The following is a 26,834-nucleotide window of genomic DNA, read 5'->3' on the forward strand; positions in this document are numbered from 1 at the left end:
GAAGCGGTCATTGCGATTGACCCAGTAGTCTTTTTTAACCCGTCCTTTAAAAGTAAAACCTGTTCCTAAAATGCTAGATTGGTACCTTAATTAACAATGAATCTACGTTCAACTCAAATGTGTCGCCATATTTTATATGAACGAATCTTGACTTGACCTAATATAGAAATCATAATGCACGTGTATTGAGATTTTCACATTCTGTACATCTCAGCAGTTTTGTAAGACTGAATCGGGAACATTTAAAGTAGACTGTTTGATGTCCTCATTAGATCGAGAGCTGCAGAATGATGCGAATAGATAAGTACAATAAAGTTTTCAGGATTATCGATACGCAGTAGGAAAAAGAAGAAGCGATTGGCATCTTTATTATGGTTGGCCCTACCATTCATAATTTTCGTGCGTAATGTGTTAATATCAATATAACTAAACTTAAAAATTGCAAGGGGTCTGGATTGGCTGGTTTGGCATTAGATATCATATTATGTCGGTCCCGTTTATGAGGTTTACCTGCTACAGAGAAACGCGGTAAAAAAAACTTTTTTCAGCCGCCTTTAATAAAGAACGTAGCTTATTAATAAATGAAGGTTTTTCTATATCGCTCTACATTGATGTATTTAGCACTGATTTAATAGTGAAACTATTTGTTGCAATATATCGATTGACATTATCCTTTTTTATTACACACTTGATAAGTCACTTTAAATTACTGGGCCTTTATAACGCTGTAACAATATAATATATCGAGGATGACTAGAAAGATTAGAATAGTTTCATCACAAATATAGTAGTATCAGTAACTTACCGACATGGTTACCATTGTAGGTTAATGGAAATAAGTAAATTTAGAGGCTAAATCAAAATGCAAAACTTGCAAAAAGTGAAATTCGTTATAACTGTTGCAGTAGGATGTCTAGGTATGGCGATGGCTGGCTCCATTTTCGCCTTCAATGCTTACTCCAATGCTTTAAAGAAAACTTTTAGATACACACAGTCACAAGGTAAGGATTTTATGAATCGATATTCTGATTCTATGCTTTTATTTTTGATCCATCATTCAATTAGTTTTCGCCCTTATCATAATCATAAAAATTCGATGTACCACTATAGTTAGACTTTTGAAAATATTTCAATTCCTAGAATTCGATAAAAAAAAATCGAAACTGCGTTGAATTTCTAGTCAAATGCATTTATTTCATAAATCATTGTGTTTCCCTTGTTACATTTATGGTGGGTATTACATTTATAGTGGGTATTACATTTATGGGTAATACAGCCCTTTATAAAAAGTCTGCTCAGTTGCCGCTTTGTCTGATGGCATCTGATGCAAATCGATAAATTTTGGGTGAAATATAGAAAAGATGTTTTTCCCTATAAGTTTTGAAGCTTGTAAACTTTATCATTTTGTTTACAGTTGAATTGATGGCATCCTTCAGTAACCTGGGATTAACTATGGGCTTTCCTGCTGGATTGGTGTTCGAGAAGTTTGGATCAAGGTGGACTTCGTTTACCTCTCTGATATTATCAATTACTGGCTTCACTCTTCTCTATACAACCACTAAATCTACTGAGTTTTATCATGATTATCCTTTTCTTCAAGTTATTTATTTCTTTCTTATTGGTAAGTTTTCTATGATAGGATACGTACGATCGTGCATCGTTACTACAATAAAATTGGCAGTAGTTGAAGAATTCTGCAAGACTTTGGTGGTATCAAAGAAAGAAACAATTGTTTCACAAGGATATATGATACCGGTAATCTGAGTAGAGTGGAGTTAAGAAATGAATTGTTCAAGGTTATCTGACTTTCACACGCCGACCGAGATTAGAACCCACAGCCACCGTTTGTAGATGTTACCATAGCAAATGACGAAAAGAACCAACGTTCTTAATAATTGCTATAACTGCCATTTTTTTTTTGTTCTTTATGATACTATCATTCTTGGGCGTAGTTAAAATCACACTGTTGTATGTCATCAAAATTTACTTTTGATAACATTCTATACCGTGTGTCATTAGGCCTACACATATACATCTATGCATTACCACTGTTAAGAGCATTGAATTAAACCAGGATCAAACTTCCTATATTAATGCCTATTAATCATCATTACTTATCATTTCAGGGTTAGGAGGGATATTTACTTACATGTCAAGTCTTGCAACCAGTATGAAGAACGTTGAATTAAAACATCGCGGGAAAATTGTAGGAATTCTCGATGCTGCTTTCAGTGCTGGTCCAGCTTTAACCGCTCTAATTTATGGGGTTGCTTTTGTTAATGGACATGTTCATGATGAGCAAAATCAAAATTTATCAGGATTTTTTCTAACATGTTTGATAGCTTTTGTGGTTGTAAATTTTCTTGGAATCACATTACTGAAGATTTATGTTCGTGAAGATGAATCAAGGTCTCTTTTGCCCAATGATGATGACAACGAGGAAGCAGAGGATCATGAAGTTGTGGAAGACATTACAGGGAGAAAGTTACTAACAAATTTTGACTTTCATTTTATACTTTGGCCATTAGTGTTTTGTACAAGTTTACAACTGATGTATATAAACAATATCACAACTTATTTAAAATCCTTCCATTATGAAGATAAAAGCACACTTTTTACGGTGCTTAATCCAGTTTCTGCAACAGTATCTAAATTAATCGCAGGATTTTCCTCTGATTTTCTCGCTATAAAGATTCCTCGATCTGCATTTCTGCTTATAACTACCACTTTTCAAACAATTGTGCTGACCGTCTGTGTGTTCTGGGGCGATTCATATCCGATTCTTCTATTGGCAGTGTTTGGTGTAGGAATTCCTAATGGAGCAACTTGGTGCTTGTCACCAACAATAACCAGTGAATATTTTGGAATGAAATATTTTGGAATGAATTGGGGTCTGATGATGGTTGGAACTGGGGTTCTGGGAGTGTTGTTACAGCAGATGTTTGGCGCGCTGTATGATAATGCTATAGGTATTGAAGGAATAACACAATGTTACGGGTTAAAATGTTTCCGTTGGAGTTATGCTGTGGCTGCTACTATGAGTTTGTGTTCTATGATTATGTACATAGGATTAATAGAAAGAAGAGTAACATTAAAGAAACATCAAAAACAGGAACGTGATCAAAAAAACATCCAAAAACAAAGTTACCAGGATTATTATAAAGATGTTACAATTTCTACTATGTCGGCTGACAGATAATATTTCCTGAAAACTAATACATACTTCTTTTCATGGTTATCTCATTGTTCTGCCAATCATTGATCTTGACTTTTGATAACAATTCGAATTAGCAGATGTTGAATTTCGCCTTATGACTGACAGATACCTAGTGGCATCATAGCTATATTTTGGGGATAAGTTCACCCTATAAGAATTTCATTTCCATATTAAAGGCTAATGAAATGTCTTGTGCTAAAACAGTTAATATTTTTCAAAGACATGCTTAATACAATAAGAGGATATGAACAGCTAGATTCCACTATATTTTAGAGCAATTTCCAAGCTGTGTGAAGGGACTTAAAGTGTCAAAATAAAGAGAATTATATATTATGTTTATTTCTTGGTATATATCAGTCTGACATCTTTAACAATTTCAGATTCCTTCTTCAAATGTTGTGATAGGAAAATGAGTAACTGGATACGAATATTATAGTTAACAACTATTTTTCCTTAAAATAAACATTGTTTCGAAAGCTATGTCCAGTTTAACACAGATTCCTCTAGCATAGAATCATACAACAGTGCTTAAAATCTTATCAAAACAAAAAAAAAAAACAGTGTAAAAATTATAAAATATAAATCATACAAAAAATATCACAGTTCATAAATTGTTTAAAATATATAACAAAATAATTTTTATCTAGAAAATCAAATATTTAATGTTATTATAGATTATTTCCATTAGAAATTTGGTTATATACTTGTATAATAATACTGATAAAGTTTAATACTGAATTGAATATTGCATCTTAATAGAAATCAGCAGAATGTTAACAATTATGCTTTACAAAATCAAATTACCACATCTGAACAAAATTAATTACATAAGTAATCAATAACAAAAGTACAAGTAATTGTTATTTAGTGTAACATGTCTTCTCGAAATCGAAACAAAGACATTAAAATATCATGACTGGATATAATTGGACAAGCAACAAAAAGTTCCCTAATTTTAGAATAAGCTCTTCCAATCATACATATGTATATACATGAATACAGTGTCAGTTGATAAAAAGTATGCATGTGTGGAAGAGATCAATAGAGAGTTGAGGGGTGTCAATTAGCTGACTAGCACACTAAATCCATAAATAATGCCGTACAAATTTTGTGTAAACTAAACTAAACACCACAGAAATACTACAAAGCGTGCTCTGTATGGAGAAAAGAACTTACAGTAGTTTGTGGCTACTGTGAAAATTTATATACTTTCCAAAAAGTTTTGTCTTATGTATCTTCTTATAAACAAATGATCAAAAACTATGCTCAGCTTGAAACCATAGTAATTCCTCTACTTGGCATTTCTGGTCCTTTACCATAGGGAAGATTTCTTAAATCAAGGCTTTTGTTACATCTAGTAATAGAATGAACTGAAGTGGAGCATTCTCGAGGAACAGCACTTCTCATTGTGACTAAAGCTGTCTTTGGTGGTGTTGGAAAAGAGTTTTGGTATGTTGATAAGTAATCTCCCTTAGTTTCATTACAAATCTGTTCCTTCCACTTATTTTGTAGTTTATAATGTAAACCATAGTTAGTAGATGTTCCTGTAATATTAACAGAGTTCAATTAAAGTGGGAGTATAGAGCAGCTTCAAATAACAATAAATTATTTTCAAAATGTTATCCATTTGTACCCCAAAATACACCCATGTTGTTTACCCTAGGGGAATTAAGATATAATAGGATTAAGATTTAAATTAATTTTCTCATTTAACATATCGATGAAAGTTTCATTATCATTAATCTTTTCACTAACTATAATAGGTAAGTTAACATTAATCCTATTAAGACTACAATACATCACAATGACACAATCCCTACAATTATAAATAATAAAATTCTACTGGTAAACTAATAAGCATTATCAAAATGTCATTGTATTATTGTATTAACATTCAAATGTGAGTCAAAAAATTTAAAAAACATGGCAAATACATTCTCCCTCTGAAAACTGACTTTGTTATTTTCCTAGCAGAATTTCTGAAATAGTGTTTAAGACTCACTGTTAAAGAGTGATAGCAATTTACTTTTCTTTATATGAGATTAATGTGTAAAAAATAGAAATTATGTCCATTCAGATTGATAAAAGTCTTTAGAATTGGGTTCTAGATCCAGGTCTGGTTCTAATTCCAAGGCTGGTTTTAATGTTAGGGTTTATCTATATGAAATTAAAATGTTATAAAAATATATTCTATAAACAAAATTAAAAGCTACCGTATCTAAAATTATAATTATAGAAACAAGAGACTGATGTATACCTTAGTGGATTACTTATCCTTTCATGGTGCTTAAAAAAAAAAGTGGTATTAAAGCTGTGAATAAAATGAATCTGATACGATTTAAAAATTGATTTAAAATTTATTCTGCTGTACAAGATATTTGCAGAAGAACACAGAATTATTTCTGATTATATAGGGAAAATTCACAATTTTTTTTGGGTCCAAACTTTGAGCTCCAAATTTGTTGAATTAAGCACAACTGGAACCTGCAATGAAAATTGATAAAAAGAAAAAAACAAACTGTTTAAATAGAAAATTACCCTGTAAAGGATGATCTGATTTTTCAGGAACCCAGGATACTTTGTGAAAGTTCCAATTTCTAAGCTCAGGTAATTGTTTTTCTTGCCATCTACCATTATACTGTTCATCATACCAAGACACCATATTGTTTGAATAACGGTTACCATGGTGATGAAACATGTTCTCTGCACCAATGCCATCGGCTTTCATCATAGCATTACGGCGAAGAACAACATCAGGACGATGGCCACTCCATTGTCTAAAGTCTATTCTATGTGTGCTGTTGTGCTTGTTATTACCTCTTTGAAACTGAAATTAATGAAAAAAAAATTTTAGAAGTTGAATAAGGCTAGAATTTTATTGATGTCAATACACCAAGGCTTAGAATACCATCCATGCTTTTCCACTCAATCTGCTTTTATTTTCGAAAAACGCCCACAAAGTTTTATTAAATGGAAAAGTGGAAAGTAAAAGTAAACTAACAAATCCAAAAGAAAACTTACAATATTGCGTTCTTCCGACCAATTTCCAATCAGTACACCTGGTGCAAACCTCTGTTCTATACGCCATCCAGGCATTGACCATTTAAGAGAATCACCACTGTGTGTCATTTTGGTTTCTTGTACGTAATGACTGAAAACAAGCGAAATTTACATATTATTGAAAGTGATAGTTTACCTTAGAAACCAACGACACCTTATCACAACGAACATGCCCATTAATCCGATGTAAACAAATAAAATTTCTCTCGTATTGAAATACCACAACGTTGGTCACATTTCGTTCCGATATAAATAAAGTAAAAGCAAAATGTGCAGTGTGATATGTCTCAAAAATCCTAAAATAAAATAGATATTTAATCCTTTTTAATGGCACTATTTCATAGGTTAGCGTACTAATACCAAATTTCTAATGATAAGAGTTATTCCCCTTAGAAGAAATATTTCGTTTCCTTTTTATATCAGAGCAGACTTACTACTTTTGTCTTCATTTGAAATTAGTTTCTTATCGATATAAAACAACGTATTATATTGTAACACCGTTTTATTAGTTTTAGATGAAGCCCCATACATTAATAGAAATATAGAAGGTTTTAACTATTGATTCGTTTTCTTAGTCGAATGTGTTTCATTTTTTGTACATTTCCAAGATGTCTGCGCCCAGTAGAAGTTCATTTTTACTGAAAAAAATTTGTAAACTTGCATATAAAAGACATTCACAAGAAATTTTATTGCGATCATTTTGTTGTTCTAAAACTCTCCACACAGCAAAGAATATTGGCAAGTTTGATCTTTTTGCCATTATTTACGACGACTTGCATTTGACCTTTTTCTTTTATACAGTGTCAGTGGTGTAACCTATTTTCGTGGATATAAGGATTCGACACCGAATTTCGTCAAAGTTAAAAAAACGAAAAAAGTTTTTTATGTCTTAGATGTTTTCTCAGATATTCTACAAAGTAATTAAAATTGGTTTATTTCGATTTTCTTGATGAATCCTTCACTTTGACCCATATTTCGTGAGCAACCAACTCGGCAACGGCGGCAGAATGCGTCACCTATTTTCGTGTAAATTGTTTGATACATATATAAGTCGAGAAAAACATGTTGTATGGATACCGGGTGGTATAATTAACTTCTCTTAGTATTTATCTTTAATATCAATTCATTATAACTAGTGACAAATCCTTCAAAAAACGATTTAAAAAAAAATAGTGACTGACAAAATAAGATACGTAGCGTGATTTATTGCTAAAAGTCACTGAAACAACATAAGAATATGGTCCACTTTGTGTTCCATAGAAATTTTCTGCTGACACGGAATCCGCTAGTTGATCACGTGACTTCATTCGTTGGACTACATTCTAGCAGACGACACTTGGAATTCCGATTACAGCGTAGGATTATAAGGAAATTCGGCCGATAAAAAATTGAGACGTTTGGTAATAACTGAAAGCTGCCATTTTGTATTGTCAAAGTATACATTAATACATTTTACCTTGATTGAAAGTACTGGATTCATTCTACTAGCTGACATTGTACAGAAAACCCATGTTTATCAAAACAAATTAATGCGGAGGTCTCGCAAGGTCGCTCATGTAAATTATTAATCGTTTCCGGAAATCCACGAATAATAGGTTTCCACGAAATTAGGTTACTTGACTGTATTCTTCATTCCTATCAGATTTAGTCCACCATTGTTTAATAATTTTTTTTTCCTGAAAATAATAAAGTTTTGTCTGTTACAGATCAAGATGGTAAAGATCGATATATTGTATTCCGAGATGAAAAAGTTCAGGAAATATTAAAAAGCATGACTGTCACTGACATTCTCAACAGAACAACAAGAAAAGGTCAACAGTTAGAAAATCCTACATATTTTTTAATGACAGATGAAGAATTAGAAGAGGTTTGACTGAGTGAAATTTTCTCTGACCCCTTTTATTGTAGAATTTTCTTTTATTTTCTGAGTTATTCTTGTGAATGACAGATTGAAAATATGAATTGTATATTTGCTAATATTGAGCTCCTCTAAGTACAAAAAAAAGAATATTTTGACTTCAAGCTAAAATCCGGAGATTTCATTAGTAAAACTTTGGAAGCTTTGGGTTATATGTTTGCAAACAGTATCCCTTTATTCGGTATAGCGAGTGAAAGAAAAAAACTTTCACTTTGTACATGTAATTATTAAGATTATTTCAAATCTAGAAGCTCTGTCTCTGTTCAATGCAAATGTCTATGATGTTTTCATATATGTATTTTTTAGAAGAACAATGACCTTTATGCCATAATTTTTTGTTGTTGAGATTGTAAATGAAGTGTTATCCCAGTGTTGGATTTCATTTAGCCACTGGTATCAAAGCTATCTCTGGAAATACTATTTTCAACTTTAGTTTGTTCACATAAACTGTCATGTCTTTGCAAATACTTGTTGTTTATTTTTTAGTTGCATGCCAAAAGAACATCAGAGGTTTGCAAAAAAATTCATTCATTTGTACCATTTATGGAAGAAAGGAAATCAATAGATGTTACCTTAGAAGAAAATCCACAGCTAGAAGCTTTTGATTCATCTAACTTGGCATTTATAGATATATCTGCAGGCTTTATAAATAGGGTAAAGTAACTGTCAATATTATTTCTGAGTAAACCCTGCTTGTCTTGTAAAATTTTCTAGGACAGTTAGCAAATCTGTAGGTACAGGTTTCAATCTCACATGGGTTGAGATAATACCTTCAGATTTTACTGTCGGAATGTTCAAGATCCCTCAACAATTGGAAAACTAATAGGCTGATTCCTTCATTGCACACTGCATGGTTTAGTTCCTAAGTCCAAACAAGTGCAGAAAAGTAGGACAGGAAGTTATGATTTTGATTGATTCAGTGTGGAGATATTTCATTCAAGTATTTTATGAGTTTTTATATTTTGGTTAAAAAATTACTTGATGTAGTCAAATTATTATTTAGAGTAGAGACCATAGGCAACAATTTGTAAATTGTACCAATAAGTTAAAGTGCTAAATCTTTGTGTTGTAGGACAGATTTATGACAATCAGAGAACCCAGTGGTAAGTTAAGGAAAGTTGATTGGGAAGAAAGAGATAGATTAAACTTTGTTGTTAATCCTATAAAAGGCCGACTTGTTCACCCTCCTATAATATTTGAAGAAAAACAGTTGGATGTAAGTTACTAGTCATTTTAGAAAAAAATGTTGTAATGCACTGATTGATAGATAATGCCAAGATCATTCTTATCATTGGAATTTCTGCATTTGATATTAAAAGATACTACCTCTTAGAATGGATATAAAATTTGAAGCCTCTAATTTGGTCAACAAGTGTTTATATTCATCAGTCATATTCATGACTTACCTGGTGCCATGACTTAAGAATAGAATCTCTATATAAGAGGATATATCCATTAAACTAAATGATTATGAATTATATAGATAAAAAGATTTATTATTTCAAAATTACTTATCTTAATGAACTATTACAGTTTTATTGATTTATTGGATTATAGAGAGATTCTATTGTATCAAGTTGAACAGATTTCAAATTTTGTGGTCATCCTTAGAGGTACCGATAGTATACCTGTAAGATTCATGACACCAACTAGCATATCATTGGTAAACCTGCGGTAATTTTGTGTTTATGATAAATATTTATTATTTTTGGATGCTATTTCTAGAATGTCTTTCAGTTGAATTTTTAATAAATGATAACTTTGATTTGATATGTGTTGTAGGAAGTATTAAATGATGGTAAAGTTATCTATGTTTTAGACAGAGCTGTTGTACAGTATGAACCGGATGACCCAGAGTTCATTAGAGTAAGTATCAATCACTGATATAGTAGAGTAAGTTTCTGATAATCAGGCTTAATTTTCAGATCATCAGGGTTAATTTTCTGATTATCAGGATAAATTGTCATATTAGATCATAAGGAAAGATTTTCTGATCATCGGGGTAAATTTTCAGATCATTAGATTTCAGATTATTAGGATAAATTTTTTTTGAATATCAGAGTAGATTTCTAGATGATCAGGGTAAATTTTCAGATCATTAGGGTAAATTTTCAGATCATTAGGTTTCAGATTATTAGGGTTGATTTTCTGATCTTTAGGGTAAATTTTTTGATCATCAGTGTAAATTTTTAGATCATTAGCGTAAATTTTCTGATTATAGGCGTTAATTTTTTTATCATAAGGGTATATTTTCTGATCATCAGGGTAAATTTTCTGATCATCAGGGTAAATTTTCTAATTATAGGGGTACATTTTCTGATTCTGAGGTTAATTTTTTGATTATTAGGATAAATTTTCTGATCTTTAAGGTAAATTTTCATATCAGGGTAAATTTTCAGATCATTAAGGTAAATTTTCAGATCATTAAGGTAAATTTTCAGATCATCACAGTAAATTTTCAGATCATCAGGATAGATTTTCTGATCATCAGGGATCAACAGGGATTTTATGATAATCAAGGTGTTAGATCAAGAGAGAATTTTTTGTAACAAACAAAAAAGTCACCAAAAGAACATTTGGAAAGTTAATTAATATCTCTGTCATCTTTTCAGGTAACACACAGAGCTTATGAATTTATAAATAGTGAAAGGTTATTTGATGTTATCAGAGCAACCCGACATTTTGGGACTTTAATATTTTATTTGGCATGGTATAAAAAGATAGAATATTTATTGATAGATATGTTACAACTCAATTTGTAAGTAGACAGTATGGTTGCTATTTTCTTCATTTGATAACTGACATTTTTTATGTTTTTTTGGGGGTTTTTATTTTTGAGGGAGTCTTGGAAACATACGGTCCCTTTTGATTAATTCAGTAAGATAAAGTCAATTGAAAGGTATAAGAGAACAACAAAATGTTATTACGTTACAACTTAGATTCATAAGGTCCTGGCTATCAGCTTGTCTTTCAAACCATTTGGCATTGATCTTTCCAGGATTATCCTTAACACCAGACTTTCACACACATTTTGATATTAGAACCCACGGCCACCATTTGTGTGATGTAACCAAGCAAATTATGTTATAAAAGAGTTCCAATGCTATAGTTAGTATTAAAAATTAGTAATTTTTTGTAGGATTGATGATGGTGAGAATTTAGTTAGATTATATTCTATATTACATCCAACAAGTTCCATAGCTAAATTCTGTCTATCATCTAAACCACAACATCCAATAGATATCATTAAGGTATTTTATAAACTTTTTTATAATGTTTATTCAGTGAGGGATAAAAACAAAATAGTTATAATGGATACTGGATGGCCACAAAGTTCTGTTTTCCCCTCTTGCACTCTTAGGCATTCTAAAGTTTGAAACTATTATCAGTTAGTATTCATCCTGTCCAAATTGTATTTAAAATAGCACATTTAAAGTATTGTCATTTTAAATTTAGAAACAACTTCTCTCCAATTCTTTGTCAGTCTAGATCTTGCTCAAAGTGTATTTAAAACAGTACATTCAAATTAACCTCAAGCCAAATTGATTTTTGCAGCTTAAACCAAAAATGACATTTTTTTGTGTGCATAGAGATATAAACTGAAATAAACAAAGAAGTTCACATTTTATGTCATCAGCCCCGATTTAATTCATTACAATTTTTTTTCTTAGCAATATTGTTCAAAGGAAGCACATGCTACAAGTAAAGGAGAATTAGAGGCAACTATTCAAGCTTACGAGGAATCATTAAGATCACAGTCAAAGAGAATTTGATGATAATAATAGTATATTCCTGGACCACAGACTATTTAGGCAGTGAAAAAAACCTGTTTTTAGTGCCATTATAGTTGTCAGTGCTATTGGCAAAGAGAATGTTTCCTAGCATCAAAAATAGTGTAAATTCAATGTTACAGGTATATGGTATAAACAATTGCATTTATTTAAGTTCAATGCATTATCAAAAAACCAATAAAAATGTGTAATAGAAAAGTTTGCTTCATATTTTATATAAATTGCTACATAATTACCAGTAAAAGTAAGATTTACTACATTGTAAAGTTCATTCTTTAAATTCTGTTTAATTTAAAATTGTGTTATTTACCCTGATCATTTTAAAATTACAAACTTGTCAGTGACATCTTTGAATTTGGCTAATGATTAGGATTTATATAATAGTTTCATTATTATTATTATTTCATCAGTAATGAAGTAACACTGTAGTTGATTCTTGGTTTTGGTAATTCTATTATCATTGCTTTAGAATGTTATTCAGCATTTATCTAGAAAATAAGAAGATACTTATAGTTTAGAAGGAAGGATTGTAACTGCAAAGTGAGAACTTTCATCTTGATACCGCCAACAATATACTGTCATTTTTATATCTAGAGTGTGTATTGTAGAAATGCAATAAAGTACTAATACTACTTTTCTGAATTTTTTTTGTTTCTTTATCTGTGAAGATATACAGATGAATGTAACGCACTTCTAGAAGTATATTAAATGATATGTAGATAACAACCATCGTTAGACTTATATTAAATGATATGTAGATAACAACCACCATTAGACTTATATTAAATGATATGTAGATAACAACCATCGTTAGAAGTATATTAAATGAGATGCAGATAATAATCACTGCAAGAAGTACATTAAATGAGATGCAGATAATAACCATTGCTAAATGGTTATATAACAATCTCCTCGAGAAATATATTAAAAGAGCTGGGTTATATATTATAATAAACGCCATTCGGAAATTATTAATTGAGCTGTGTGAGCTTTATAACAAACGCCACTCGAAATATATAAAATGAGCTTCATAGAGTAAAAAAAATCCGCTTTATCATAATATTTAATAATTTATCGAATAAGCTGTTGTTATATAAGAACCATTTTATTATGTGTCTAAACCATTGGTAATTTGAGATAAGATATCTGGAAGGTGAACGTTACTTATTGGTCCTTTGACACGATACAGAAACTATTGATATGATAGGCTTAAATTTTATCTATATCAAGAGCCATCGTTATTTAGGGACTATGATAATTACTACTTATGTACTACATTTAGTCTAATCGGTGAATGACACCTGTAAACAAATATGTTGTGTGAGCAATAATGGACTTAGGATGTAACTAAGATGTCTTGCATACTTAAAATTGCTGACAGTTTTGCATGGATTAAAGCATAGTCTGTGAATAACAGTGTAATTCATATTTTGAAAAAAAAGCAGTACACCTAATTAGCCAAAATGATGGAAGAAATTGACAATTTCGAGGAAAATAACGAGAGATCACATCTGATATCAAATGGTAGAGTCAAAAGGAAGAACCCAGGTACCTCAATACAAGATAGTTTAAAAAACTTTTCTGAAATCGGAGAAAAGAGCGGAGGGAATGAATCTGAAATTACTATTATTCATCAGAGACAAACTAAGGTTAGTAAGTATAGTTGGCAGTGACTCAACCACCATGGTACGTTAAAGGGGGGAGGGTGGCCGTGGTCCACCACCTCCAGAAAAAAAATTAAAATAAATACATATAGATGAGTGATATAGCATTATCTACAGACTGAAAATCTTTAAATCTTCCATAAACGGGCATTTCATTGACTTACAGAGGGGTCTCTGAATTCGGGACAGCAAATGTTAAAAAAAAAACTTAATTCCACAGGCCCAAACTCAATTAGTTGAACCACTGATTTTTTGTCTAAACACAGTAGTGTATAGTAAAAAGTAAAAGGGCAATACATAGAAAACAAGGCAAAGAAAAAAGTCTGAATTTGAATGCGGCTGTGTGATTTGATATACTGATAGTAGTACAATGAAAGTTTAATGTAAGTTTGGTTATTTTCACTTTGAATCCTTTGAACGCCAGTTCCAGAGCCTTACTCAAATGCAATATGATCAATCGAAACCGCCATCCATTCGATTGTTCTTTTTTCTAGTTATATAAAACAAGATGGTATGTTCTGATGGTATTTTCTTTGTTCACTGCTTGTCAATATCTAGTATGGAATACATGGGGACCAATATCTGATACAGCTAAACATGCCTATAACTGGTCCGATTCTGATATAGCTTTACTTGCCAACTGGGGACCTATTATGATCTGTATAACTGTGATATTCTACTCATGGCTGCTAGACGTAAAAGGTGAGGTCAGAGGTTTTGAAAGGTTAACTGAACAGAGTATTTACTGCCGCATTTTGAGTCCAATGAGTCCTGTGACACTGATGTGTATCATTCAGGCCCTGGCCGAATACCTGAATAATAATATGACACAATAACAATTTTCCTATGTCCAGGAAAGATCGCATTATCGCGTTATTCTTTTCCTTCCTTCGAATGTGGATTCTGCAATATATTCCTGATGTGACAAATGAATGATATGTTTTTTAATAATGAGATTACTGTTCTATTTAAAAAAATTTTTTACAGGTATTAGAGTTGCCTGTATTATATCTTGTTTCTGTATAACGCTGGGTTCTGGTTGTAGATGTATTTCACAGACACCACCAATCTCAACATGGTAAGACTACTTCTGAAATGTAAGACTTGTCCAGTTCTGTCGCATAACAGATGCGTTAGGCAACGAGACTTTCATTCTGTTGGTAGTGGAATCTCTAATTTTTGTGGTTGACCAAGCTGAAATGTATAAGCAAATAGATCATCACTACGAAATAGGTCACATGGTCTGTAGAATTTGGTATATATTCCTGAAAATGTAGTTTCCAAAGATGTATTTCCATCCTACCAATTGATGATATTCGATTTCGAGCTTCTATGTTGCAGCTTGAACCAGCAATTGTGTACGTGTCAGCTTAACAGCCAAACCCTGCTACTGACTGTATCCCATCTAGCCATCCTGCTTTAAAGAATGTAACAGATGTACAACCAAATCTTAGACGAAAAATCCAAATTGGCAACGACAATATAAGCCTGCTACATTAAGCGTTATATCTTCTAACCAATTCCTACACTTTTGGTAAATAAAGATGCTCAGTAAAAGATATTCATAAATTTGTAGGATGATGCATCTAGGTCAATTGTTAAATGGATGTGCTGGTGCTGTAGCAATGTCAGCATCTCCTGTCATATCATCGACCTGGTTTCCACCAAATGAAAGAACAACAGCTACTGCTATTGGTGTTTTAATACCCGATGTTATTGGACTGGCTGGCTCATTTCTAATCGGTATGTTTTTAGCTTTGTATGAGGTGTGGGGTTAATTTGCAAAAATACAATTTGACCTGTTTGATGTCAGTGACACCAGTAGTTTTAAATATAATAGGTCATTACTCAAATTCGCTCATAACAAAATATGATGATGATCTCAATCTCATTGTCTGAATCGAACATATTTAGATAACAAAAATCTCGATTCCATCAGGGTTTAGGTCCTTAAGTTTATCCCTAGCATGGTCTTAGTAAGAGTTTGATGAGAATTTAAATTGACATTGACGACTGTGCTACTGATCACAAAGATGCTGAAGACAACTGACACTCTCAATAATAACAATTTCATCAGTCTTTTTGAGTCGGTTTTCAGAAAATACCAGGCAAGATTTTTAATAGATGTGAGAATTCATCACACTAACTGTGTACTTAAGTCAAGTTAGGTAGCATTTAAGATCAATAATACTGATTTTAATAATGACGTTCCATGTGTAAATTTACCTTGAAGTGTAATCAAATCTGACATTTAATCTTACAAAGCTTGATTAATCACATTCAAGATAGTGCCCTTTATACTGATCAAGTCCATTAACCAATTTATTTAACTCTTAGGTCAAATAATGACTTGTCTATCTGTTTCAGGTCCTCTATTGGTGCCCACTTTCAAGCATAATACAACAGAAAATACAACTCACTCTTTCACACTATATCAGAATAGGTGAGCTGAACAAACATAATTATCTTGAAGAAATCATAGAGTTTAATGGTGACATGTACCTTTCCAACAGTGGCGGAGCCAGGTCTACGTCCCAGGGGGCGAGATATCTGAGGTCGCCCGAATTTCTAACTTAGTTATGAGAGTTTTGCCAGTGGCGGAGCCAGGTTTACGTCCCAGGGGGACTTGCCCGAAAAACTAGCCTTCGGGGCTGCGAGGGCGGCTGCCCCTCCTGCCACTCAATTCCCCCCCCCCCCACCCCCTGTGGCTCCGCCACTGCTTTCCAATTTCATGTACATCGTGTCAATTTTACCCTAAAAAATCACGTTAGAAACATTCAACCACTTCCTAGATTAGCAAATCTTCCAGGGGGAGGACCACCTCACCTCCCCACCTCCACTGGTACTCTCTTCCAAATAGAAATCCGTAATTGTGAAGATGCAGAAACAGCAGCCTGCTGTTAATAGATTAACCCAAAGAAGCAACATTATATTTATTCTTATTTTCCAGTCACTTCAAAAGCAACGATAGTAAGTTTACGTATAGATTATAGACTGATATACCAATATTTTGATGCATCCAACCAACCAAGCCAACTGGAAGTACAAAAATTTAATGCCTTTTCAATCATAGATCAACATTTTACACACTTTCGCATAAAAAACTTCCGGTTAAAGTATTGATGCGTTTCGGTGGTATAGATTTCATTTTAGCTTGGTCATTAAATTTGATAAATTTGTAAGTAACCTATGTTTTTACATTATAAAGGTGAAGATATAATATTAACAGAAAGACAAGATATTCAGTTTCTTATGTTTGTTGGTAAGTATTTCTACCTCATTCAGTGTAACTATTGTAAATCTCTTCTAAATTTGGCATTGGCCTGTTCAGGATCCTGATGTTTGTAACTTGATCCTGTTTCTAAAAAGAAATATTTCCACCTTCTATTGTAAACTCCTATGGATAATCAAAATCGCATCTTACCGGTAAAGGTGAAAGAGTTTACCAGAGTGCCGCCTGACAAATTCCAGTGGGGCAGCAGGCATTGAATGAGTATTTATCATTATCATTACATATACACTTATAGCCATTGGAAGCTGATTAGAATCGACAGTCTTTTTACTGATCTACAATCTATTGCAGAATTTGGAATAGTGGTTTGTGTCTTCTTATTGATGTTAATATATTTCCCTAAGAAACCACCCTTACCGCCCTGTACATCAGCTTCAGTTAGCAGAAAAAACTTTATTCAAGGATTAAAAGAAATTATAAGGTAATAAGAGAATAATTATAGATAGTCCTGCTTTATTCATGTGTGCTTTTTTGATAAACATTCTCCATATCCAACTCAAACTACAAGCTTTCAAAAAGTATAAACTGTCTTGGTTTTTTGCATGTAATGTCTGTGAGTAAGAAGCTAACTCGTGTAACACACCCGTGAGCAAGAAGTCAACTCGTGTCTTATCAGTGAGTAACAAGCTAACTCACAAAATATCAACGAGGACGAACTTGTGTAACATCAGTGAGTAAGAAGCTAACTCATGTAACATCAACGAGTAAGAAGCTAACTCGTGTAACATCAGTGAGTAAGAAGATAACTCATGTAACTTCAGCGAGTAAGAAGCCAACGCATGTAACATCAGCGAGTAAGAAGATAACTCGTGTAACATCAATGAGTAAGAGGCTTACATAAAATCAGTCTGAAGAAGCTAACTCATGTAACATCAGTGAGCAAGAAGCTAACTCATGAAACATCAGTAAGTAAGAAGCTAGCTCGTGTAACATCAGTAAGTACGAAGGATACTCATGCAACATCAGTGAGTAAGAAGCTAACTCGTGTAACATCAATGAGTAAGAAGCTAGCTCGTTTAACATGAGTGAGTAAGAAGCTAACTCGTGTAACATCAATGAGTAAGAAGCTAGCTCGTTTAACATGAGTGAGTAAGAAGCTAGCTCGTGTAACATCAGTAAGTACGAAGGATACTCATGCAACATCAGTGAGTAAGAAGCTAACTCGTGTAACATCAATGAGTAAGAAGCTAGCTCGTTTAACATCAGTGTATAAGAAGCTACCACATCATTGAATAAAAAGCTTACTCATGTAACATCAGTAAGTAAGAAGCTAACTCATGTAACATCAGTCAACAGGAAGCTAACATCAGGGAACAATGTTATATTTTAAAAAATAAAAATGTAATAATGATGAACTCATTGTTTTAGAATCAAAAAGTTTTCAAATTATATATTTAGAAATAGAAACATATTAATGGTAGGAATAGCCTATGGATCAGCGCTGGGTGTATCTAATGTCTGGGCAGGAGTACTTAATTTAATTCTACAACCACTGGGAATTTCACAGACGGAAGCTGGTTGGATTGGTTTCTATGCATCTTTCGGAGCATGTGCAGCTTCTCTTGTCATTGCAAGGTACCTTATGCTAATCAATCTTTAAATATACATAATAAATAATTTTCAGTATTATTACAATTTCTCACAAATATCGTATTACATCCAGCTTTCTATTAATGAGAATTTCCCAAACACAGCTACAGCATTTCCATTATTCCTAAACAAATGTATATTATATTCCCAAATTATTCCCAAGAAATATACATGAAATAATCACCATTATTCCCAAATTTCTCTAGTATTCTCCATTGTTCCCAGATTTATCCATTATTCTCCTTTATTCCCAAAATGTATCCTAGTATTCAAAATTATTTCCAAAATTTATCCAGTATTATCCATTCTTCCCAAAATTATCCAGGATTCTCAAAATTTATCCAGTATTCTCAAAATTTATCCAGTATTCTCTATTCTTCCCAAAATTTATCCAGTATTATCCATTCTTCCCAAAATTTATCCAGTATTCTCAAAATTTATCCAGTATTCTCTAGTCTTCCCAAAATTTATCCAGTATTCTCAAAATTTATTCAGTATTCTCAAAATTTATTCAGTATTCTCAAAATTTATCCAGTATCTCAAATTTTATCCAGTTTTCTCAAAATTTATCCAGTATTCTCAAAATTTATCCAGTAATCTCCATTCATCCCCAAATTTATCCCGAATTCTCTATTATTCCCGAAATTATCCAGTATTCTCCATTAGTCCATCTAGGCATTCCAAACCAATTCCCACCTAAAAGTCCTTTGAATATTCAAACTAAACGATCGTTTAAAGATAATGAATTAATCCCCTCACTCGACAATGTTCACCTTAATAATTACATTATTAGTCTATAATAGTGACTATATAACAGATATATATAATAGCTTGTCATCATGTTTTATGTTTTAGAATTGCAGATAATTTTAGTAAACATTTAAAGCTAATTATAGTTATATTATTCATTATTGGAGCAGCTTTTACCCTGTGGTTTGCTTTAGCTTGTAGTGGATTTGTTCCTTATTCAACAGGTAAGCAATACAAGTTCATCAATACTTCAAGCTGACAATAGGCGAAATAACAACAACATGTTATTATATTTCTAAGTTCATCATTATTCATTTCTAAAAGATCAACTCCATCGCATGTTTTAATAACAGAAAATAGATTATGTCGTGAACCATCTTCAATAAAAAAAAATAACCCAGATAATGGGGACAATGAATTGTTTAGAATGGAAGTGTAATCCAACAAACCCGATATGGGATGTTCATTCTGCAAAGTATGTTCGATTGCGTGGTGGAAGAGGAAATCAAGTCGACTGTATACCATCTCTGGTCGTTAATCCAGTTTTTTGTGGATTTCAGTTATATTCTATGTCACGACAATCATGAGTGTATTACCATTAAATGCAGCAATTCCATTATTGTATGAAATAGCGTGTGAATTAGCTTATCCTATTGGTGAAGGAACAGCCAATGGTTTGATGATTATGATGAATAATATTGGTGGTATTATATTTCTCTCTGTCTTAATGATACCCAATATTGGTAAGGAATATATATTTAATATCTTTCAATTTAATACAGTTCACCAGTTCAGCTGATGGTAAAACGGAGCGAAAATTTGTTCAAATTTTGATAAGACCTGAATTAATGTAAACTATTGCCTGCATTCTCTTTTACAATGAAGACTATAATAAACACCTATAAATATATTTACAGGTACAAATTGGATGAACTGGACTTTACTAGGATCTATAATAGTGTGTTTTCCGTTATTTACTGTGTTAAAAGAGAATTATAAAAGACTGAACTTTGATGAAAATGAACCTGGTAACTCAACAACTACCTCTACCTTAGTGCATTGACAAAATATACCTGTTTTGCTATTATTAAAAAAACGTTTTTCTGTACAAATCTGTTTATTTTTTGCGTGTGGTCAATCAATTATGATAAATATTTTAACGAATATCCATCTGATAAAATAAAATTCCTTTTTGGTAGTTCACAACTTCACCAGTCACTGTTGCTTGGATTTTGATGAACTACCCGTATCGTTTTTCACAATAGAAATCTGTATTCGCCTGTTTGAATTCAGACACATCTTTTTAAATACTGTATTCCAATTTGATCTAAAATGTCATGTAAGATGACATAGTAGGATAGCAACTGCACCCTAGGACCCTTTCAGTCACCAGGAAGATAAAATCATTACATGTATCCAGGAACAGATAACGATCGAGGACGGATGTTACATCTTCCTGTTCGGAAATCTCGTGCCATAGATCAATATGTCTCGAATAATTCGTCCTGATAGTACGTGCTGAAAGATAATTGTAGACGTGATTAAGTTACATTGATGACGTGATTTAACTATCGTAATGGGTCTATTCCATTTATTAACAAAATTTATCATTTGTAATGCTAATAATGCAAATACCATCATTCGTTCCACCACTGTCTTCGCTATAACTGACGATCGAGACTAATCATTCAATTTAACGTTGATGATATCAATGATGAAGAATGGTGTGTTTTAAGGAGTTCGAAGAGTCGACGGAATATGCTAAAATATAGTCAGATTTTGAAAATTTAATCCGAAAGAATTGCCATCCAATTTTAGTCTAAATTTCTTGGAGAACCCTTGCAATCTCAATCCCGACACCCCCACCCCCTTCCCCCCCCCCCCCCCCCAAAACCCCCACCCCAGACAAGTCTCGGAGGCTGGCGCTACCAAGGCATCAAAACACAAGTTTTACTTTATTAGCAACATAACGAATATGATCAATATTTAAACTGTTCTAGTCTAGTTTGTATACTTGATAAAATCTAGATTATTTCACCAAATAAAAAAAAACCACAGTTATTTAAAACCCACAGCTATTTAAACTCTTGATATGCTGATGTAATTTAAAACATGCATTTTGATTATGACGTCACAACATAGTGAGTAGTTAAAGGAGCTACTTGAAGAGAAAGTCACAGAGAATTTCTAAGCGAAATTTGATATTTTCATCCTTTAAAGACAAAGTAAACCTAGATCTTTAGGTGAGTTATTAACATTATTATGCCAAATGCAGTTAAATGTAAAAATTGTATGTTTATGGGGTAAAAAAAACTGAGAATGTACACCAAAACTCACAACCAATATCTCAGCTACATTTCGTGAAAAGCGGAACACTTAAGTTTAAAACCAAATTGTTTTGTTCCATAGAATATCTTATAACTGAACTAGTAAAAGTTAAAAAAAATCAGTAAAAAATGCCAAATTTGTGCCCTTGGATACTACAGCAACATAAAATAAGTTTCCGTATGGTTACGAAACCTTCCGAAATTAACCGATTAAAAACGTCGCCGCAGTAGCATTGTGACGTCATAGTAACGTCGTAATTGTTCCTTAGCTTTATTAAGTTGAAAGACTGTGGACAACCAAACTTTAAGGAAATTTGTCAAATTTTTGATCCAATTTATCTAGGATTATTTGATTTTGGTTTAAATCTTCCAAGTAAGTTTGTTATTATTGTTTAGTGGTATTAATCTTTATTTAATTTAAGTTAATTGATAATGCCGCGCCAACAACTATTCAACACCAACAGCTTCTAGGGCGACAGTAAATCTATAGGCCTACATGAAATATAGAATTCTCAGCCCATTCAAAAGGTTGGGATTTACTTATTTCAATGCAACCTTAATTAATCTTATCAATTTGATTCTAGTAAAGAATCCATTCACGTCTCGTTGTATATATACAATTCCAGATTCTAGTGAATACCTATATGTATAAAAACCAACAGATAGAGATGGAGATAAACCAGCCGGTCCAGAACCGAGACAGATCTCGAAGGTGTTGCTCTAAATTATCAGATGCTCTTGAGTATGCCGAATCTCAACAGTCATTTGATACAACAGATTCTGTTGAACAATCTACAGAACTAGCTGTGTCTCGCACACCATCCCCAGGACAAGTAGTAGCAGATACATTATCACCACCAGTAGCAGGTACACTGTCAGCAAGATGGACGCTAGCTGATGTGCTGCCACAAGGAATAGCCGTACCTGATGCGCTGACTCGAGGATGGACCGTGATAAATACTCAGTCACCAGGACGAGCAGATATTGATACACGATCACCAGGAGAAACTGAAGCTGCTACACTTTCACCACGACCATCAGTAGCATCAAACTTAGCTGATAAACTGTCGCCAGTACGAGCAGCATCAATTCAGGCGTTTTCTATTGATAAATCTGATCAAAAGAGGACTATTTTCTGGAATTCCACTATACCCTCCTCTAAGGTAAATTTCAAGCGTTTTAATATCCTGTTATTTTATTAGGTGTGTTCTCTGTTGAGACCACTTTTACAAAACATTCCTCCCGATGGGTTGATACATATCACCGATGCTTGGTTGGATGGCATAAAATATATCTCTATAAAGTACATTTAAATATTATTGTTGGCATTCGAAGGTGCAAACTTCCTGAGGTCGCCCGTGTCGATTAGCTCCACGAGGTGCAGAAGTACGCGTAAAATATGATTTCTTGTCATCTGAATTTATAAATAACAGATAAAAAATATATTAGCTATATGGACTCGCTGATAGAGTCCTCGAGTTGATGAACGAGTCTAGCGACATGAGGTGCTCCAAAAGGGTGATAATGACTTGCCTTGCTAGTTACATCCACCAAACTTCTTATTTTAATACAGCTGTAATTCACTATTCTTTTTTTAACTTAGACTTTAGAGCTCGTTTATATAACACGCCATCTTTTCGGATTTAAATTGATAAATACATTATATAATGTAACCTTATACCGTTCAGGTTCGTGTTATTCCAAAGTCACAAAGATTGGTATCCGAGATGAGCAGTGCTTTAAGCAGTCCGGATCCTTCATTATTTACCACTGCCTACAGAGTCGTCATCTCCCCTCTTCCAATGAGAACTACACGACTTCCACCTATCAAGACCTCACAAGGACGAGAGTTGGATGCAAACAAGAGAAAGAAGATGCTCGAACTTGAAACATGGAAAGAAAAGGAAAAGAAATTCCAGGCTTACTGGAAAAAGAAAGAGGAGGAAAGGCAGAAAACTGTGAAGAAATGGGAAGAACAAGGTCTTAAAGTTGTATTACCTCACCAAATGAAAGCTTTGGCTTTGAAACTAGGAAAAGAAAGGGTTTTAAAAGCCGGATCAATAATTAGTCGTGAGGATTACTTGACAACTACTGACAATATCCAAACTATACAGAAAGGATGCACGAACATAACTCACACTGTTGTCAATTCTACAGAGAAGAATATAGTGACTGCATCACATTCTAATCACAAGGCCGATTTACCAAGTCACAGTAAGCTTCAGAAACAGAATGTTCCTTTGCCAGAAACAAAAGTTCCTCAGCTACCAAGTGGACCCGAGGTTAATATAGCGGATGAAAGGGAAAAGAAATTTCGGGAACACTGGAAAATGAAAGAGGAGGAAAGACAGAGAACTGTGAAGAAATGGGAAGAACAAGGTCTAAAAGTTGTATTACCTCACCAAATGAAAGTTTTGGCTCTGAAATTGGGAAAAGAATCAGTTCTGAAAGCCGGATCATTAATTAGTCGTGAGGATTACATGACATCTACATCTGACAATATCCAAACTGTACAGAAAGGATGCACGAACATAACTGACACTGATATCAATTCCAAAGTGAAGAATATAGTGACTGAATCACGCGCAAATCACAAGGCCGTTTTACCAAGCCTCGGTAAAAAGCAGAAAGTTCCTTTGCCAGAAGCAATAGTTCCTAAGCCACCGAGTCGACCCAAAGTTAACCTAGTTGTCCGCGAAACCAAGGCTTCACGGTTAAGGAAGAATAAATTACAGATGCAAAGTGAGAAACCAGACCAAAAAACACAGAAGGTATTACCACCAGTTAAAGCTCCAATCAAAGCTCCAGTAAAAGCTCAAATTAAGGCTCCAGTAAAAGCTCAAATCAAAGCTCCAGTAAAAGCTCAAATCAAACCTCCAGTAAAAGCTACAGTAAAAGCTCCAGTAAAAGCTCAAATCAAAGCTCAAGTAAAAGCTCCAATCAAAGCTCCTGTCGCTCCAGTCCAAAACCCAACACAAGAATTCAAAATTAAAACGCAGCGACAAGTATCTCTTTCTCCGCCCTATTCAAGATCATCTTCTGAATCTCTGCCACCAACTCCAATAGAACTTGAACCACCGAGACCAGATTTTGTCCCGAGACTAGATCTCTCTGGTCTTCTGTCTCCAGAGGACTACCAAGAAGCGGATCCGATTCTGCTTGCGCCAAGAGATATTGTTGTTCGGGAGACAAACGCATCAAAACTTCTGCGGCTAAACAATCTGGAAGACGAAAAGAAAGTTAAAAGACGAGAAGAGGAAGAACAGGTTAAGGATGTGGCATTCGAACATCCACTGGGTAAGAAGGTTTTATCGGGAAAACGGTCACCAATGCAAGCATTGCCTCCAAAACCGTACAATAACCCCGAACCAGTGGACATCAAAGACACAAGAGCATCCGAATTGAGTAAGCTACGAGAGATCAAGGAAGAAGGAAACATTGGTTCCCCCAACAAAACACTACAAAGGTCACAACCACGATTAAATAAGGAGAAATCGCCTGATAGCAAAGAAATGGGGCCACCATGGCCTCGCCAAGAACAGGATAAAGAAAAGATCACAAATGGGATAAAACGAGCTGAAACACCAATGGTGAATACGTCGGTGGTAGCTCCTTCGATTGTACGGGAGAGTAGGGACTCTCATTATGAGTATCCAGATAAAAAGATATCTAAAATTGAGTTCAATCAACAGACTAAGGAATTTACATTACATACTGAGAAGAAAAATGTAGGTGCGAGCTATGGAACAGTTAAACACTCTATTATAACAGCTCGACAAGTACAAAGTGCGCCTGCGCTTTCAAGATGTAATCGCGATAAACAAGTAGCCATTAATGTAACCAAATCAAAACCGTTTGAACTAAACAAATATAAAGAAGAAAAAGAGCGAGAGAGAATTGATATGTCCATAAGAAACAGAAAATGTAGAAACGAAATTGTACTAGGTTTAAACCTCAGAAAAAATATTAGATTGGCCATGGAAGAGGATGAAGAGAAGTGGCAATCGGATCTGATGGATGATTTTAAGGACATACAGGGTCCTTTTGTTTTTGGCAAACCAGATGACAATAATAGTGAAATTATAACACAAGAATTAAATCGTCTGAAAGAACAACTGGAAGAAATGAAAGCAGCAGAGAATAAGAAATCTAAATCAAAAGTGAAAACCTTCCTCGCCAATAAATTCAGATCGCATTTCCAAAGCAAAGAGAAGAATGATAAATATGAGAAAGAAATTGAGAACCAGAAGAAAGAAAAAGAAGAGAAGATTGATAACCATTTTAGAACAACTGTGCATTCGTTAAATAGGTAAATCATCTTCCATCTTTCAGTATTAATATTAACTAGATGCAAAATAAGAATCGAGTCATGAGTGAAACCTTACAACTAAGATGAGCAGAAAAAGCACGACTACCACTCACTGTGATTAGAGGCGCCTTCTGCTTTGGTCACTTGTAGATTTATCAGTTGAAATACCAAAGGTCACAAAAAGAGAAAAACAGCTCTTCTTTTCTTAAGTGAAGAATGAATCTTCCTTCATCCAGGCCACGGCATTTGGAAATATAGGGTGTCCATGTAAAAATATTAAATAAACGATAATGATAATTTATTGCAGTGTGCTGGGTGATATCTGGGAAAGATTTATTCACCAACAAGATGGCTATTGTAAAATGTTAGAAAAAATAACACTACAGGAAGACATGCTCGCGACATGGAAATCAGAAGCTAGACATTATCGATTTATGCACACCATGTTGAGAGAGGACTATTTGGCGGGATGCAAGGACAGTTTGTATTTGGAGGAGAACAGAGTAAATGGTGAGAAAGAATAACCAGTGAACTGGACATTGGGTAAGCTGGACCAAATCTCGAATGGAAGAGAAATAAACAGTGATTCAGACCAAGTACTAGGCGATGAGAACAAGGCAGTTTACATTATTAACCGAGCATGAACATGTAGCAGACGTAACACAGGGAACTACACCCTGCAGCTTTATTTAACTTTATTAATGAGAAGCATTTTTTTCTTTGGGGGTGGGGGATTAACTTACAAAAACCTGCACGTAGGGGTATAACAACTCTGATGAACTAACATCAGAAATCCTTTCCATAATAATTTACTTTCTCAATGGTTCAAATTTTAGCATCGTAACTTAAAGATGGGTTTCCTTATTCTTTAGTGTCAAATTAAGCAAACTATTTGATTAATTGATGTTTCTAATGA

The 26,834-nt window shown here is 33.6% G+C and overlaps 5 protein-coding genes across 5 annotated transcripts; 4 read left to right on the top strand and 1 right to left on the bottom strand.

Moving 5' to 3' along the window:
• Positions 1–862: 862 nt before the first annotated feature.
• On the top strand, positions 863–3,199 carry LOTGIDRAFT_172742 (hypothetical protein; the record flags this gene model as incomplete). Its single annotated transcript, XM_009049916.1, has 3 exons — positions 863–1,001; positions 1,415–1,621; positions 2,127–3,199. 3 exons carry the CDS (start codon positions 863–865, stop codon positions 3,197–3,199), a joined length of 1,419 nt encoding a protein of 472 aa, XP_009048164.1.
• A 336-nt stretch (positions 3,200–3,535) lies between these two features.
• LOTGIDRAFT_225450 (hypothetical protein) lies at positions 3,536–6,415 on the bottom strand. Its single transcript, XM_009049917.1, has 3 exons — positions 6,239–6,415; positions 5,756–6,044; positions 3,536–4,761 (listed from the first exon to the last, which is right to left on the bottom strand). Exons 1-3 carry the CDS (start codon positions 6,344–6,346, stop codon positions 4,484–4,486), a joined length of 675 nt encoding a protein of 224 aa, XP_009048165.1. The 5' UTR covers positions 6,347–6,415; the 3' UTR covers positions 3,536–4,483.
• A 1,594-nt stretch (positions 6,416–8,009) lies between these two features.
• Positions 8,010–11,380, top strand: LOTGIDRAFT_95025 (hypothetical protein; the record flags this gene model as incomplete). Its single annotated transcript, XM_009049918.1, has 6 exons — positions 8,010–8,144; positions 8,682–8,849; positions 9,268–9,411; positions 9,978–10,061; positions 10,808–10,953; positions 11,335–11,380. Coding segments are annotated over 6 exons (723 nt in total), but the record flags the coding sequence as incomplete, so codon positions are not given.
• A 2,764-nt stretch (positions 11,381–14,144) lies between these two features.
• LOTGIDRAFT_139886 (hypothetical protein) lies at positions 14,145–20,345 on the top strand (the record flags this gene model as incomplete). Its single annotated transcript, XM_009049919.1, has 8 exons — positions 14,145–14,352; positions 14,638–14,728; positions 15,227–15,409; positions 17,145–17,363; positions 18,341–18,517; positions 19,388–19,506; positions 19,843–20,025; positions 20,200–20,345. Coding segments are annotated over 8 exons (1,326 nt in total), but the record flags the coding sequence as incomplete, so codon positions are not given.
• Positions 20,346–21,900: 1,555 nt separating this feature from the next.
• Positions 21,901–26,442, top strand: LOTGIDRAFT_238334 (hypothetical protein; the record flags this gene model as incomplete). The annotated part of the gene is made up of 4 exons (XM_009049920.1): positions 21,901–21,982; positions 22,236–22,772; positions 23,298–25,918; positions 26,226–26,442. The coding sequence occupies exons 2-4, from the start codon at positions 22,254–22,256 to the stop codon at positions 26,440–26,442; spliced, it is 3,357 nt and encodes a 1,118-aa protein (XP_009048168.1). The 5' UTR covers positions 21,901–21,982; positions 22,236–22,253.
• Positions 26,443–26,834: the final 392 nt, after the last annotated feature.

This window comes from Lottia gigantea (genome assembly GCF_000327385.1).
Source record: "Lottia gigantea unplaced genomic scaffold LOTGIsca_141, whole genome shotgun sequence".
Classification (NCBI taxonomy): Eukaryota; Metazoa; Mollusca; class Gastropoda; family Lottiidae; genus Lottia; species Lottia gigantea.